The sequence below is a fragment of the Muntiacus reevesi genome, chromosome X (genome assembly GCF_963930625.1).
Source record: "Muntiacus reevesi chromosome X, mMunRee1.1, whole genome shotgun sequence".
In the NCBI taxonomy this organism is placed as follows: Eukaryota; Metazoa; Chordata; class Mammalia; order Artiodactyla; family Cervidae; genus Muntiacus; species Muntiacus reevesi.
The window spans coordinates 130501493-130518262 of record NC_089271.1 but is presented as its reverse complement, the minus strand read 5'-3'; the positions used below and the strand labels follow the sequence as shown (position 1 = coordinate 130518262).

The 16770-nt window shown below is 50.4% G+C and overlaps 1 protein-coding gene across 5 annotated transcripts in view; it reads right to left on the bottom strand.

Moving 5' to 3' along the window:
• The window catches only part of SEPTIN6 (septin 6), a 74199-nt gene extending 63372 nt beyond the window's left edge, over positions 1–10827 (bottom strand). For all 5 annotated transcript variants that reach the window (XM_065914975.1, XM_065914977.1, XM_065914974.1 and 2 more), the window contains exon 1: positions 10675–10827. In XM_065914975.1, the coding sequence (XP_065771047.1) occupies positions 10675–10704 (30 nt within the window). In that variant the 5' untranslated portion in view covers positions 10705–10827. The remainder of the gene's footprint in view (positions 1–10674) is intronic.
• Between the last annotated feature and the right edge of the window lie 5943 nt (positions 10828–16770).

Sequence of the window (16770 nt, the reverse complement as noted above, 5' to 3'; positions counted from 1 at the left end):
CTGTACTCCAATACATAAAAAAGAATGTACTATAAGTACTGATGGGAATATCTGAGACACAGTAGAAAAATAGAAGCTGTAGAACAATAAGCACAGTGTGAGTTGACACATGCAAAAATCCCTACATGTGTGTATTGACACATACATGTATGTGAGTGCAGAGAAAGGCAACCAAAAAGACACCTCTTAAAAACCCAGAACTCAAGCTACCTCAGGAGAGGGGACCGGAACTAGAGGCTTACTCAGGGGGTTAGTCAGTGCGCTTCTGCATTATTTGATTCTTTTATAGCATGAATGTATTCACACATTACCTGTGTAATTTAAAAACATCTTTAATACACGAAAAGAGAGTTCTCACTCAGCTTTGCAGCAGGGGTAATTAGGATGCAAAGTCTGAGAGGAGCTGAAAGGAAGACAAAAATGAAATCATGCTCCTGAGAATTGGGGGAGCCCTCACTCCCCTCCCCAATTGCGTTTCCTGTTTTCGCCTCATCTGCAGGCACCTGCGGTTTTGAAATACGTTATACCACATTTCATATCACAGGCAGAAACACCGCTCTCTTTCTCTTCCGCCTCCTCCCCTGAGGACACGCCAATTTCGTGTTTTAATTGAATATTCGAAGGTTCATGTTATGAAGAACGAGCGAAGGCGGTTCCAGCTGTGCATCAGTTTCCCCTTGCTGTGATTCTGAAAATAAAGAGTCCCGTAAGCACCCAAATGGGCCACTGCTGTCCCCCTCCCCGCTCCAACCTTTGTGGCATAGGAAAAGGAGGGTCCATTTGTCTCCATTTCAAACTGGGGTGGAAAAAAAAACCTGGAGTGGCCAAGTTAGTAGCTGTCATTCTGAAGGATGAGACCAAAACAAAAAGTTTGGAACTCATGGCTGATAACCGGGCTTGCCCTTGACTTTCTTCCTCTGGCCTTGGCATGGAGATGCTAGGAAAGGACAGAAACATGGAAATCAGAGTCTCTCTGGCAGCCTCATGTGTCACTTCGTGGTGGGCCTAATTTCTCACGCCTTCCCTTTTGCTACATCCATCCCCAGCTCTGAATATTGACCTCTGAGAGACCCTGAAAATCTTCAGGATGTTCAAACTCAATGAATAGTTCAGTGATGCATGATGGACTATTAAGCGGATGGTAAAAATCATATTCTAAGAATATTTAATAGCATAGGAACATGATCACCAAATACTGTTAGGTGAAAAAAACAAAACCTTGTGTATACAGGGTCAAGCCAATCATGGGGAAAATAAGTATATATGCATTTTTAAAAGCTTGGAAGAATATATACCAAAACGGTGACAATGGTCGTTTTGGGGCTGGAGGGGCTGTAAGAGTTGGTGCTTTCCTCTGTTTTCCAAACTTTCTACAGTAGGCATATTTTAATTTTATAATCAGAATTAAAATGTTATTTTTTAAAAAGCATCTATGATGATATTTTCCTAGGCAGGAAAGTAGCCTCAGATAGTTCAGCAAAATCTTTAGTTACAATGAAAAAGTTGTTTTATGTACAGATAATCAGATAATTCAGTTAAGTATTCAGCTTTCAGGCAGTTTTATTGTATGTAAAATATTTATTTTACCAATAATACAATAAAACCTTATTATTTTCCTTATTATAACATAGGTGCATGCATACTAAGTCATTTCAATCATGTCCAACTCTGCGACTTTATGGATTGTAGCCCCCCAGGTTCCTCTCTCCATGGGGATTCTCCAGGCAAGAACACGGGAGTGGGTCGCCATGGCCTCCTCCAGGGGATTTTCCCGATGGGTTCTTTACCACTAGTGCCATGTGGGAAGCCCCATAATATATATATATATATATATATATATATATATATATATATATATATATAACATTATTATGTAGCATATTGTTGTTGTTTAGTCGCTAAGTTGTGTGTGACTCTTTGCGACTCTATGGACTGTACCCAGCCAAGCTCCTCTGTCCATGGGGTCTTCCAGGCAAGAGTACTGGCGTTGGTTGCTTCTTCGTTCTCCAGGGAATCTTCCCAACCCAAGGATCAAACCCAAGTTTCCCGCATTGGCAGGTGGATTCTTCAGTGCTGAGCCATCAGGAAAGCCCCGTTATGCCTTATTATTATAAAGTATAATGGGGACTTCCCTGGTGGTCCAGTGGTTCAGTATCTGCCTCCCAATGAATGCAGAGGACATGAGTTCAATCCCTGCTCTGGGAAGATCCCACATGCTGCGGAGCAACTAAGCCAGTGTGCCACAACTACTGAGCCCGAGCATCCTAGAGCCCATGCTCTGCAACAAGAGGAGCCACCACAATGAGAAATCACCACAGCCAGAGAGTAACTGCTCACCGCAACTAGAGAAAACCCACAAAGCACAAAGTTGGTGAGGCCAAAAACAACAGCAACACCAAAAAGATTCATGTGAAGCAGGAGTCAAAGTCAAATCGCATAACCTGATGAAGCAATCACGTGGATGCTAGCCCTATTTGCTGCCTCCAGTGTTGTCAAGTGCGTGCATGCTAAGTCGCTTCAGTGGTGTCTGACTCTGTATGACCCTACAGAATGTGGCCTGCCAGGCTCCTCTGTCCATGGGATTCTCCAGGCAAGAATACTCGAGTGGGTTGCCACACCCTCCTCCAGGAATCTTCCCAACCCAGGGATCGAACCTGTGTCTTTTGTTTCTTGCATTGGTAAGTGGGTTCTTTACCACTAGCAAGTGACATAAGAGACACAGGTTCGATCCCTGGGTCGGGAAGATTCCCTGGAGGAGGGCATGGCAACCCACTCCAGTATTCTTGATTGGAGAATCCCATGGACAGAGAAGCCTGGAGGGCTACAGTCCATAGGGTTGCAAAGAGTTGGATACAACTGATAGAGATAATCATGTTAATGACCTGCATTATTAGCCATAAGAAGCACAAAAGTACTGATAAGTTCCCAGAGGTTAAAAACAAAAATGAAAGCAAAAAACTCCAATATGCCTAACACATGAAATGTCAGGATTTCCCTGGCTCTGATTAAACTGGGATGAGGAAACTGACAGTAATAATGATGCCCTAACTGGAAGAGAGAAATGTGTGGGCCTTTTGGATGAGACATAAAGCCTGCAAAAGCCAGCAGCACACCTTGGGGGCCCCAGTGCCTTTCAGTAGGGGAGTAACTTAGGGGATCCTGGGGAGGCACACAGGAAACCATGACCCCCGTGGAGACAGAAGGCCCAGTTGTGGCAAATCCAACTCTGGGTTTTAATACACCAGATCAATTCCAGAGTGGCTTTTCCTCTTGTAAAAGGATTCACAGCAGGATTCTATTAAATAGCTAGCTCTTCTAGTGCATTTAAAAGGGGATTCAACAGACAAAAATTCAGCTGTCATGTACTTTTATAGGAAGACAACAGCTATATAGACCTACACGGATAGACAGACAATATCTGAAGGGTCGTTGCTTTCCATTCCAGTTCCAGAGACCCTGCTGAGCTAAAAACCACTGGCTTGCTTTCTCTACAACAGTCTTTCCACCCAGCTTAAGGAGTCAAAGCAAGGAAAAGGTGGACTTAAATTCTGCCATCTCATTTGGAAGCAGAAGAAGTCAAGGACCTGAAAGAAATCAGACCAGAGGACTAGGAAACACAAGAACTGTACGCTGTTAGAGCTGGAAACGCCCTTAAAGATCACTTCATCCAACCGGCTCCTTTTACAAAAGGGGAAACAGAGACTCGGAGGGAGGAAGTGACGTGTCCAGTCACACAGTGATTTAGAGGCAGAGACCGGTGAGGGGACCCTGACAAGCAGCCAGCCACTCTCAAATGGAAAGGCTGACTCAAGTGGCGCAGATTTCTTTCTGCTGCTAGAATTCCAAGACACGGGGCTTGGGGCTGGTGCTAGTCAGGAGGAGAAGGGTGGCGGAACAGGCTCATCAAGGCCGGTGCCCTTCTTCTGCCTTCTCTCTCCCACCTCCAGCTCCCAGTTCCCTCTCTTCTGACTCAGGCCTGAGCCTCAGTTTGGCCTCTAAGAGCCCCAGGGCTACCGAAACCAACAGGCCAGATTCTAGGTAAAAGATCTCCTCCACCTCAGGCCAGGGGTGACCCCTGCCCAGGGTGGGTCAACTTTCCCACAAAAGCCAGACAGCTTCACTTCCAATCAGGTCATTGAAAGAGTCTCCTAGGTGTTCTGGCCATTGTTATGTCCAATCTGTTAAAAAGAGAAGAAAAAAAAAAGGTTTACTCACAGGCCTCTGGATGAATGCCCAACTGTCCTCTGGGGAGCCTGAATTTGCCTCTGCCTCCATCTGGTCTCATTTAAAGGGGATCTGAAAAAACCCAGTTCCTGCCTCAGCGCCAGTGCTCAGAGCTGAGGCCTCTGCTGCAAAAGGAAACCGAACACGACCTCACACCTCATCAGGGCCGTGAAAGCAAGGCTCGGCCCCTGCTACCCCGGCGCTTTCCTAGGGGATCAGAGAAGGCCCTGACTGGAGAAACCTGAGCCCTGGGTCCTGTCCCTGAGAAGGCCCGCGAATCCTTCCCGCAGTCCCCTTTATGTGAGTGGAAGGAATGACCCGACTCCGAGGCCAGTGGAGAGCATGCTGCGTAATTCAGCAGATGGCTGCCTCTAATGAGAAGACACTGCAGAAGCGGGAACGTTATTTCTCCCCCTCCCAAGCATGTGGCCTCCTTCCTCTGTGCAGGCAGCAGAGAAAACCCACGGTTTCAAATCCCAGCAGCAGAAGCCTCCTCCTACCAAACCGAGGAAGGGTCTGTGTTTCTAATTCATCCTGCGCCCCCCTCTACCGCCAGTTGTTACTTAAAATAATCCATCATTACATGGCTGGTGGCTCCAAGATTTTTATTTAAAGCAATATGGGAAAGAAGAAAGAAAGCAAGCCCACACATTGCCATGACTGCGCTATCTGGGGTTTAAGCTGAGAATCTCTTTTTAACATCAGAGCATCTCCCAAGCACCCAAGTATAGTCTTTCTTGTCCTCTATGATTAAGTGTGCTGGGGGGAGGGGAAGATGCAGTGAACAGAGGGGTAGAAGGGACATGTCAGGATTTTTATTTCTTGGAATCATGATGACAAGGCCAGGTGTTTTCAAAACTGAATTTGTGTCATCTGGTAGGTGTTTCATTGCTTCATCCACTGACCAGCAATAACACTTTGGACTAAGTCGTTTGGTCTCCCTGAACCCATAAAATGAAAAGAACAATAACACTCGTCCAGGAAGCTGTTGGGGAAAATGAAATCATACAGATGGAAGCATTTTGAGATCGTTGAAAGGCACATGTTACACTCATCCACGGGATTCTTTTTCTTTCTTTTCTCGCTGGTTCTTTCTTGAATGTGGTTTTAATGTACACATGACTGAAAAGCGCTCCTCAGTTGTTCATACTAATATGAAACCATGGCTCTGATAATCCAGAAACCCAGGAAAGCCCAGAAATCAGTCCCATTTAGTTCTGGAATACCTTTTTCCAGGGGACTTAGATTCCTAATTAGTTTTGCTCAGGCTAATGCTACGGGTTCTCTCCCTTACAGCACACAAAGGGAGGGGCCATGCTGGGTAACAAAGCCAGCAATTAATAGAAAATTTACAGCAGAGACTCTACAAAGTAAATGTTGTGCACATGACTGCAGATCAAAATCTCATTATACTATACAGACAAATTGCTCGGTTGTAATGCAGTTTTGTAATAAGAACGCCGCTGACACTCACATTTCCGGGTTTTAGGATATGAAGAGGGCTTATTCTGGCCTCTCATCTGGAAGCTCTGAGAGGGCTGTCGTGTGGGCCTTGCCCACCACTATATTCCCAGCACCTGGCACAGAGCCTGGCAGAGTCGGTGCCCAGTAAACACATGCAGAAGGAATGAATGAAAATAAAAGTGTGTGAATTAACAAAGGAAATGTTCCCAGCCTGGGAGCAGACGTGAGATCTCCCCCATCTTCACACCTATCCTTTGCTGGTTAAAGCCCTCAGCAAGCCTTTCCTGTCACCCACCCCCACCCCCCAACCCCGGCCACGGCTGGATCAGGTCCCCTTGTAATGAATTATCCTAGCAGGCAGTAGCTCTCCTCTGCAGCACATCACAGGGATAATCATAGTTAATTGTGTCTGCCTCCACTACTAGATCGTAAACTCCCCGAGGGTAGGGGCCATGTGGCATTTGCGAGGAGGAGGACGGACATTGCCATTGCCCTACAACTTTTAACTTTGCAAAGTCTCAAACACACAGAAAAGTTGGAAAATAGTACCATGATCATCCACAGACCCTCCACTTAGATTCATGAAATTTTACAATTTGGGGCCATGCAAGTCTTCTTCAGTGCTGTATTTGCATATGTTGTATTTGCAGAGATATAGGTGAATGTTACAGTTTTCATCTCCCTGCTTGGGGTAGAATATGACTTTTAGTGGGAGGTGGTGGAGATGGCTGAGGCAAGGCACTGCAATGGGAATCAAGGTTAAGTGTCATTGATAGCAAGACCAGAGTGCAGCCACCTGTAGGTGGTACCCTGGCAGCATTGGGCCCAGCAAGCTCTTTCTTTAGGGAGAAAGACCATTATCTGGCTGCCACTGAAGGAAAGTATCATCGTCCACATTGTGGGATTGGTTCAAATCAGAATCAGTAAGCCCTACTTTCTATGGGCCAGCACTTACAGGCTGAACCCTAAAAAGCAACATTGAAAGAAACAATTCAGTGCAAAAGCCAGCAGCTGTGGCCTCTGGGAACCACGCCATGCCTTCCTAGTTACCTTGGACAAGACACGGAACCTCGCAGAGTGTGTGTGTGTGTGTGTGTATGTGTGTGTGTGTGTGTGTGTATACATACACATATCAGTTCAGTTCAGTCGCTCAGTTGTGTCCGTCTCTTGTGACGCACTGTGTGTGTGTGTGTATACATACCAGTTTGGTTCAGTCGCTTAGTCATGTCCGACTCTTTGCGACCCCGTGGACTGCAGCACAACAGGCTTCCCTGTCCATCACCAACCCCCAGAGCTTGCTCAGACTCATGTCCATCAAGTTGGTGATGCCATCCAACCATCTCAACCTGTCATCCCTTTCTCCTGCCTTCAGTCTTTCCCAGAATCACGGTCTCTTCCAATGTGTCAGTTCTTCGCAGCAGGTGGCCAAACTATTGGAGCTTCAGCTTCAGCATCAGTACTTCCAATGAATATACAGGACTGATTTCCTTTACAATTGACTGGTTGGATCTCCTTGCAGTCAAAGGGACTCTCAAGAGTCTTCTCCAACACCACAGTTCAAAAGCATCAATTCTTCAGCACTCAGCTTTCCTTAGGGTCCAACTTGTACATCCATACATGACTACGGGAAAACTCATAGCTTTGACTAGATGGACTAAAGTCAACAAAGACTTTAAGAAAATGGTCTACATAAAAATAAAAATAAGCCCTTAAAATATATATATTTGTGTGTGTGTGTATATATATAGAGAGAGAGAGTCTAGTGGTTTTCCTGACTTTATTCAGACTTAAATTGAAGAAAGTATGGAAAACCACTAGACCATATATAAACATATATTTTTAAGGGTTTTTTATGTAAACCATTTTCTTAAAGTCTTTACTGACTTTGTTACAATATTGCTTCTGTGTTTTTCTTTTTTATGTTTTGGTTTTTTGGCCAAGAGGCAGGCAGGATCTTAGCTCCCCAACCAGGGATCAAACCCACATCCCCTGCATCAGAAGATAAAGTGTTACCCACTGGACCACCAGGGAAGTCCCATTAGAGTATATATTAATAGTAGCCCAAGCCACATCACAGGCAGGGGCTGGAGATGGGACCATCCCAAGAATCTTCTGTAGTTCTCTAATTACTTCCCAATGTACACAATTAGTCTTTCCAACTAGACTAGAATAAGCCAGAAAGTACATCTATTACTTTTTTTAGTATCCTTGACCAGGGCTAGCCATAGTGCTGGACACTTATTAGTCAATCAAATAAATCCTGTGGACATGCTAAAGAAACAGTTTTGTCACAAAGAATCTTTATGGTGTTCATTCAAATAGGGTGGGGTTGTGTTATGGAAGCAAAAGCTGAGCTTTCAAGTTGCATGTGTGCACAAATAAGGGTCCTAGCCAGGAACTCTAAGGTCTGTTTTTGTCACTAGTTGATGTTATCTTACAGGCCAGAGTGACCCTCAACTGACTCTGGAGAGGACAGCCCATCCCTCACACACACCAGAGTACCACTTGCATGGTACCGTATCTCAGAGCTCATTAAAAAGAACTCCTAGGCTAGGCACACTTAGGTTAAGACTCTAGTCTTCTTTTCCCAAACCCCAAATATGCCTTTGCTGAAAGAAACAATCAGCAACCAGACGTCCAAGGTCTCCCGAGTTAATTGCATCTTCCCCTGGTGAATTACAACTTCTTACAGACACAAAGGCAAGCAGAGAGACAAATGACACAGGGACAAGAGCTTCACTGACTGGGGGAGGAGGGGGGCCTGGAGAGTGACGTCAGTTTTCCCAGCAACCCATTTATCACGGTAACAAGGTCTCAAGGACTCTGGCTGCCCTTTCAGCTTCAGGATCTGGCATACAATTTTGTTCTTCGTTGTAGCGTAGGGCAAGGCCACCCAGAGCAAACTGGAACCAAGCAGAGCTATCCAAGTGGCCCTAAACCAACCCCCTCCATTTTTAGAACAAAGGGAATCTCTGGGTAGCCCCAGGTGAAACACAACCTTCTGGAAGGTTCCTCTTTGCCACATCTGCCCTGCAACCCTGATTCAGTCTAGGGGGACTGGTGAGAGGGTATGGGCAGGTCAGTGCAAATTCATTACCGGACAGGAAAAATCATTAGCGTCCTTATTGGCCACTAAGGATGGAGCAAGTGTAATCTAGGGGACTAATTCTTCTCCTTAAGGCATGCCATCGCTAAAATAGAGGAGCAGAAGGGCACTGAGGGAGCTCTCAAAACACTAATGCAATACACATTAGAGTGCCAATCTTGGGAAGAAAAGAATTCTCTCAAACGCCATTATCACAGAGCATGGTCTCCCAAGTACTCCTGGTCCTTCCACACCCTGAATGCCTAAAGAACTCCAGGCTAGGGTCTTGCAGGGCAGTAGGGGAGGATCCAAAGAAATCACCTTGCCCTTCCAAACAGGAACAAGACAGTAGAATAAATTTAGCCGTATCCTGTAGAAAAAATACTACCAGATTCTGGATTCAGATTTTGAAAACAAATCAATTTCAATTATACCAAATACCTAGAGGCTATATATATATTTTTGCACTAGAATTGCATTGCATGGACTATTTCCCTAAATAAGTATGACACAAGGTTTAAAAGTCCTGTGAGTGTATGTTTCAGAGATTTTCATCAAGCAGTACGGATATTTACTGTCATGGGATCTGACCTAGCTCTACTTCAGTCTCCTTCCTCACTTCAGGGTGCTGGTAACTGTGGGCTTCTTAGAAATCCCAGACACTCAGGGAGGAATAGAAAGGCCAGGTTGTTCCCTCAAGTGGAAACATACCCCTCCCTTTGCAAGGAAACTTCTGGTCTAAAAAAACAAACATGGAACCTCAGGTCACTTCAATATAATTTCTCTGCACATCCCAGGCTGGAAAACTTCAGTTCGTTAAACGAAGATTTTTTTTTTTTTCCAGAGTTGGCTGCCAACAAAAAGAGAGAGACGGCACCGCTTTTGTAAGCGTCACACTTATTTTCCTGAGTCCCATGACAAGAAGGCAGCGCCACAGGTTTTGGCACACAAGCCCAGTGACACCGAACTCGCACCGGAGACAGATCCCCCCACCTCCAGGGTCCCGCAAAACCCGGGTCAGGTGTCAGAAACACGCCAAAATACGCAGCCAGCCAGCCACCTACAGGCCAGCGGACTGCAGCCCACACAGACGCACAAATGAGACCCAGAGGCACACAGCACAAGCAAACGGGGAGAGAAGCGTCCGGACCCAGGGACACGCACCAGGGACTGAGTACACTCCCAGAAACAGGCGGACGCATCAAGGGTCACAGACAAGCCGGGCACCGCCGTGGTCCGCCCGGGGAGGCACGAGTGCGCGCGCGCGCACTCAAATGCACAGTGATACACACACACACACACACACACACACACACACGCACGCAGTCACACACACACACACACACACACGCAGTCACATATGTAATGCATATGGAAAAACCCTACCCCAGCCAGTCACCTCCCTGCCCCCCTCACTACCCGCTCCTGCCCCAGGCTCACCCCAGCCCCACGCCCCTCTGGCTGAGGAAGCCCGGGTCCGGGCGCGTGGCGGGGCGCTGGGGCGCGGCCCGAAGGCCCGAGGGAGCGAGGCCAGGGTGCCGGGGACCCGAAGGGCTCGGCGGCCCGTGCGGCCATTCATTCGGCAACGCCCCAGCGGCGGGGCCGCAGCTGCAGCGAGGGCGGCGGCGGCGCCGGCTGCAGCTCTTGGGCAATGCAAGTTCAGCCGCCAGCCTGCAGCCTGGACCAGTCCTCTCGCCTCCCCCACCCGCCCGCCACCACGGTTCTCGGGGACGGAAGGCTGGGGGACTGAGTCGCTGACCCCAGGAGCAGAAGTCCCGCCGCGCCCGGTCTCCTGGATGGTGCCCACTGCCCCTCCTTGCGGCGGCGGTGACGGCGGCCAGGTCTCCTCGGCTCTTCCGAGGCCCCCGGCCCCGACGCTGGCACCCAAGCCCCGCACTCACCACCTGGCGAGCTATATCGGTCGCTGCCATCGCTCCTGCGTCCGCCAGGGCTGCCACGGGCGCCGCCGCAACGGGAGCTAGAGCACAGGAAACAGCGGCGCTCCTCCGACAAAGAGAAAGTGTTACACTTCGGGCGCAACCAAGTCCGGCGGGGGGAGGTGCAAGGGAGGGGCCCCTTCGCTGCTGCTCCAACGCCGACCTCTCCTCTGTCGCCCACCCCCTCGGAAGTGGGGTGCGGCGTGGGGGCGGATTTAACGCGCCGCTTCCCTCTCCTGCTTGCAGGGTTCCAGCTCTCCCTGCAACCTCAGTTGTAGGCCTGTGCGAAGGGAGGCGGGGGCTCCCCTCGGTGACCCAGTCCTTTGCCCGCCCCCCCGCCACTGGGCTCCGTGGTACGTCCCGACCTCTGCTGAATTGTCACACCCCCCTGCTCCCGCCTTACATCCCTGAGTCCCCAGACCCCGGAGGCTGGAAGGGAGCCCCTGCCCCTCCCCCCCGCCGCGCACCGCCCGGCGGCTGACCCCTGCAGTCTTCCTCTTCCTCCTCCCTGCATCCCCGACCCCCTGTTTCTCCCCACCGAAATCTCAGGGTGCCTGGAGGGGAGCGGCCGCTGCTGGAGTCTCGCTGCTCCACCACACCTCCCCCACTCCGGCCCGGGCGGGCTGCTGAGGCCGGTGGGGGACCAGGAGGAGGAGAGCTGTGGCAGGTGCCGCTTCCCAGCGGAGCTTAGAAAGGGGGAGGTTGGGGGGAGCCGCACTGCCGGCCCCGCAACTGAGCTGTGACATGCGGTGTCCGAGGCCAGGGGTCCAGACTCGAAGCGCCCCTTCTGCCCTGGGGTTTCCCCGCCGCGGGTGCTGTGGGCTGTCATGTTCGAGCTCACCACCGTTGCGTCCCGCGCCTCCTCTCCCCACCGAACCCTAGGCGATCGGCATGTGAACGGAGGCTCGGACGACTTACCCCCCGGTAGAGCCTCGGCCGCCGGCGACTCTCAGAGGGGCCCGTTACTGAAATCCCAGCTCCGTGGAGCGGGATTTCGCAGAGGGACGCGGAGCAGCCTCCAGGGGCTCTGTCCGCCCCCTGATTTCCCCTTAACCTTGGGTCAGCCCGAGGCGAGGCGGCCGCAGTGAGCAGAGGGCGACCCTCCGAAGGCAGAGGCTCTGCCCGCCTGCTTTCCTTTTCCTCTCGGCCCTCCGTCGCCGCGGGTCCCCTCCCTTGCCCTCAGCACCTCTCCCTCTCTTCTGCCTGACGCCCCGCAACCCTTCTCCTGGCCATGGACCCTGCTAGCTCTCTGGCGTGCTCGAGGCCGGAGCGGGCGGGATCATCCACTCCATTCCTTAAAAGGGCAGGTGCCCTGGTCTCTGAGATGGACTCGGGTCCTCGAGTGGAACCCGGGACCGCGGGGGGAGACAGATCCCTGGGGGGGAAGCCCGGCCGGCGACGGGGCCGGGATGCGGCGTGGGAGCTGGCCCAAGGCGGGAGCGCCTGAGGTGGAGAGGCAGGAGGGAGGAAAAAAGAAAAACGGGAACCACTGAGAGGGAGAAGGGACCCCGACCCGGAGGCCCGCGCGCGGGGAAAAGGGCAGGCAGAGAAACTGGGGTGGCCGTAGGAGGCGCTCCCATGGCCCTTGATTCCACCTGCCGGGACAGTGCGTGTCACACGGTCTCCGGAAGCTCTTCACGTGCGTGTGAACCTTGAGAACAACGACTCCGCAAAGTGCATCCTCAGAGCCTACTTCGGGGCCTGGGTCCACCAAGCGCCCAATTAAGCATTTCCTGAACCGGCGGACAGAGGGTTTGGACTGGGGGCGGGGGGGTACAGGAGAAGGAAGAGACACAATCCGGAGGTGGCTCTGTAGGGACAGAAGAGCCAAGTTCTGGAGGTGGCCATTGTGCCGGAGACCCTGGAGGGGCCGAAAGAGAAGAGCCTGGCACAGTCGGGGAACAGAACTAGAAAGCTCTGTGGACGGACAGCGCTGGCCGGAAGGGCAGATGGTGGTGGCAGAGAAGCGGGGCGACTGTCGTCTCCGAGGCCCGCCAGGGCGCTGGGGCAGGGCCTGGGCGAGGCGCCAGGCCCTGGATTCGGGTGGCCGACACGTGCGGGACCTGACTGGTATTTGACGAACCGCCGTAAGGCTGGGCCGGGACCGGATGGGGGCGGGGAGCAGTGGGGGCGGGCGGCTCGCAGACCGGGTGTCTGGCCGGCAGACAGATCTGCGCTGCAAAGGCTGAATCGTGGAGAGCGGGGAAGGGCTGGAGGTCATTAACTCTGACCTGGATCTGAGGTTTGGTGGGTGGCGGGAGCCGAACCGTGCATTTGGAAAGCAGACCTGAGAGAGCTGATACCCGCAGCGTCGGCGGGCAGGCGGAGTGCCCGACGGAGCTGGACTGGCCGACCGCGGGGCTCCCTGGGAACCCTGCCCGGCCCCTTCCAAATCACCCCGCCCCCGCCTAAGCGCTCCTCGCCCACCAAAGCTCGAGGCATTTCCACCCGGCACAGGGGCTACCGAAGCGCCGAACCCTTGGTGCCCCGGCCACATGCCCCCCTCTGCCCTCCTGTCCCTAGGAACCCTCACAACCTCGCGGAGGCCTCCGCCTCCAAAACAATGGCCCTCGCAGACTGGAACCAAATGTGTAACTCAAGTCTCCCGCAACCCTTTGGTCTCTCAAGAACCTGCCACCTGCGGCTGCAAGCGCCTCAGGCTTCCGGGTTTCCGCGGGGTGCGGTGGGTGTTGATGTGTGAGTAGGTGTGCATTTGTCTGTCAGTGTGCATCCGCTGTGTCTGTGTGTCAAGGCGTGTGTGTGTATAGGCATGTATTTACTGTTTGGGTTTTTTTTGTATCTGCCACCGTGTGTGTGTGTTTCAGTGAGTGGGTCTGTGTCGATGTGTGTGTCAGTGTGTACTTTTGCTGTGTATTGGTGTGTATGAAAACGTGTGAATGCCAGTGCTGTGTGTGTGTCTGTCAGTCTGTGCAGGTCAATGTGAGGGGCAGTGTGGGTGTGTGTATGTGTAGAGACACTCTAGCTCACTACATTCTGGGCTTTACATTCCTTGCCTGACTCCATGAAAGGGGCCCATAACTAAATGCTATGGATTACCATCCTTATTTCAACGAAGAAGTGGGGCGGAGGGAAGGAAAACAGAGAAATTTGGAAATCCGCTGGGTTCTATCTCCCAGTCTTTGGTCCTGGGTCACTAGCCCAGACACAGGGTGGACACAAAGGGCTGAGGCAGGAGGGCTCACTAGTGGTCAGTCACTTCCTTGCATGTCTGTCCCTGTTGAGGTCTCGTGGACCCTGGGGACCCATGAACCTATCTTCATGTTCAGTGTATCCTTGCAGGGTCCCTTGGGCCCTGCACAGTTATCTGGCAGGTGCTCAATCAATGTTTGTTGAGTGAATGGATAAACGGAAGCATGTAAATGTGGTGTTTTCAATGTTTCCACTGTCCTTAAGGAAGCTGGAGCAAGCAGCAACTTCCGCAGGCCAGTAGGTGACTGTCATTAACTTGCTAATGTTGTTTGTGGAACCGGATTCCCCAGGGAGGGGAAATGGCCATCCCTGCTAGATAGGAGGGGGCCCTAATTAAAGCCAAGCTTTAGAAAAGTCACCCTGATGGCTGGGGAAGGGGGGCTCAGACTGGATGGGGGAAGGGGTCAGGGATGGGGGGAGGGAGGGAGAAGAGGGCAGTGAAATGGAACTAACAGCTCAGCAAAGGGCTTTGTCCTGAAACTGGCTTTATGGAAGAAGAAAGGATAGTCACGTTGCTCTAAAGTGGAGACGCCGAGAATCATGTGAAAAATAAGATCAGAAAGTTGGAGGAAGAGGACAAGGTGAAGCGGAGGGGAAATGACCTGAGATTAACCAAATCGGACAGTGCTGATAGAATCAGAAACTCAGTGAAGGGGCAAGTCAAGAGGAAATAAGGATTCCTTTGTGCATCATTACCTCCTGCCTCTGGTTTGACAACAGTTTATTCCAGTAGTTCTCAAAAGGTGATCTTTGTCTAACAGTCTCAGTGTCACCTGGGAAGTTAGAAATGCAAACTCTCAGGCCCCAGCCTGGACAGACCTACAAATCACAACCTCAAGCACTGAGACCCAGTAACCTGTGTTTGAACAAGTCCTCCAAGGGATTCTCATTTATGCTAAAGTTTGAGAACCACTGGTTTATCTGAAATCTAGCCTTGGATGGGATACAGGGCTGAGTAAAGTTTGGCAGGATATTGAGGGAAAATTCTGAAGCCTGGGCTGTCATACTAATGGCAGATCCTGGTGGATTACTCCAGTGGGCAGCATGAGAAGACAGTGTCTAGGTTGGAAAAGAAGTGCCATAAAAGATGGAGAGGGTACCCCTGTAGACAGCTGGAAGTTTCTAAAGATAAACTTTGCTTCCTTTGAAATGTTACTCTTCATTCCACGAATTTGACCTGAGCCTCCACTGCATATTCAGCCACTGTGCTCAGTGCCAGAGGACTCAAGAAAAATGGATGACAAGAACCCCTGCTGTGACCTGAGGTAGCCCCCCCCACCCCGGCCAGTTTCCAGCTCCACAAACAACCAGTAATGGGATAAGTAATCTAATCAGGCATGGGCAAGACCTTGGGGAGGTAGACACCCAGAGAGGTGAGGGAAGGCAACTCAAAGACCCATTTGGGGACTTTCCTGGTGGTCCAGTGGTTAGGGCTCCACACTTCCACTGCAAGAGTTGTGGGTTCACTCCCTGGTCTGCTGGGAGAACTAAGATCACACAAGCCATGCAGCATGGCCAAAAAGAAAAAAAAAAGACCCATTTGGATTGACTCCTGAAGAAAGAGTAGTAGCTTATCTGCCCATCAAGGGGTAGGGTGAACAGTAGCAGAACACCATGTATAAAATCACAGAAAAAAAAGGCAAGAACATTTAGGGAATTCCAGCTCTTGGCCAGAGGGAATGGTAGAGGAGAGGACAGTGGTTGTAAATGAGGCTGAGAGAAGCTGGGGTCAGAGCTTGAAGGGGCATGCTGGTCATGGCAAAGAGCTCAGCCTCTATGCTCCAGAGTCCGGAGTCTCAGGCTGTGCTCTCTAGGGCCAACACCTGCTCCATTCTGGAGCCAAGTGAGACGGATGCTCACAGTGAAAAAAATCAATTAATGGGTAGAAACTTTTCTATTTTAACTTTTTTTTAAACCATAAAGTTTTCTTCAGTCTTTGACAGATGCTCCTTCTTATCTGTGAGCAGACAACAGAATGAATGAACATGTAGCAAAAGAATATTAAACAGACAGTCCCAGGACTGATCATGCTTAATTCAACAGTTTATTTCTTTTTTCATGGACATCTGTGCTTGTGGCTATGATTTTGTATCACACTCACATTATGTAGATGTATTTTCTGCTAGCAGAAGTGTTCTTTTGAAAAGTGTTTGATTTCATATGGTGCCATGGAATATATCAATTATTTTCTGGCATTCTAGAAAGAATACCACGACTTCCAGCTGCCATGCCACCTGAACCAGCTGGAGAAACTGTCCCTTAGATGGTGAGGAGCTACCGAAGGGTTTGGAGCAGGGGAGCAGAATGAATGCATTTGCAATTTTGAAATGTCACTCTTTTCCCGGCTTGGGGAGGAGACTGGAGCAGAGAGTGATGCAAGCCCTTAGGACTTGGGAATTAACACACGGTTGTAGCAGTTCAGGCAAAAAATGATGGTGACAGTGACATGGGATTGGAGTTGAAGGGAGGGAACAAGGCACGCTTTAAAAAAGGGCATCCATTACAAGGGCCTTGTGCACCATTTAAAGATGCTAAGGTTTCACCCTCTAGAGAATAAGAGTCTTTGAAGCAATGTTTCTTGATGAATGGCTGCAGCAAACTCACCTGTCCTTCTTATAGAAACAGAGGCCAAGAGACCACGTTGGACCTGCCAAATCAGAATCCTTGTTTGGGAGGGATATAGGTGTGTAAGAAGCTCTCCAAGTGGTTGTGAGGTGAATTACCGCTGGAGAACCACTGCATGATGGTTAGTGAGTGGTGGTATAGCAGTGAGATCTACGTTTACATGGTGTACTCAAGACACCACGAGAAGAACTGATTGAATGAAGGCAAAAACAGAGACAGGGAGAG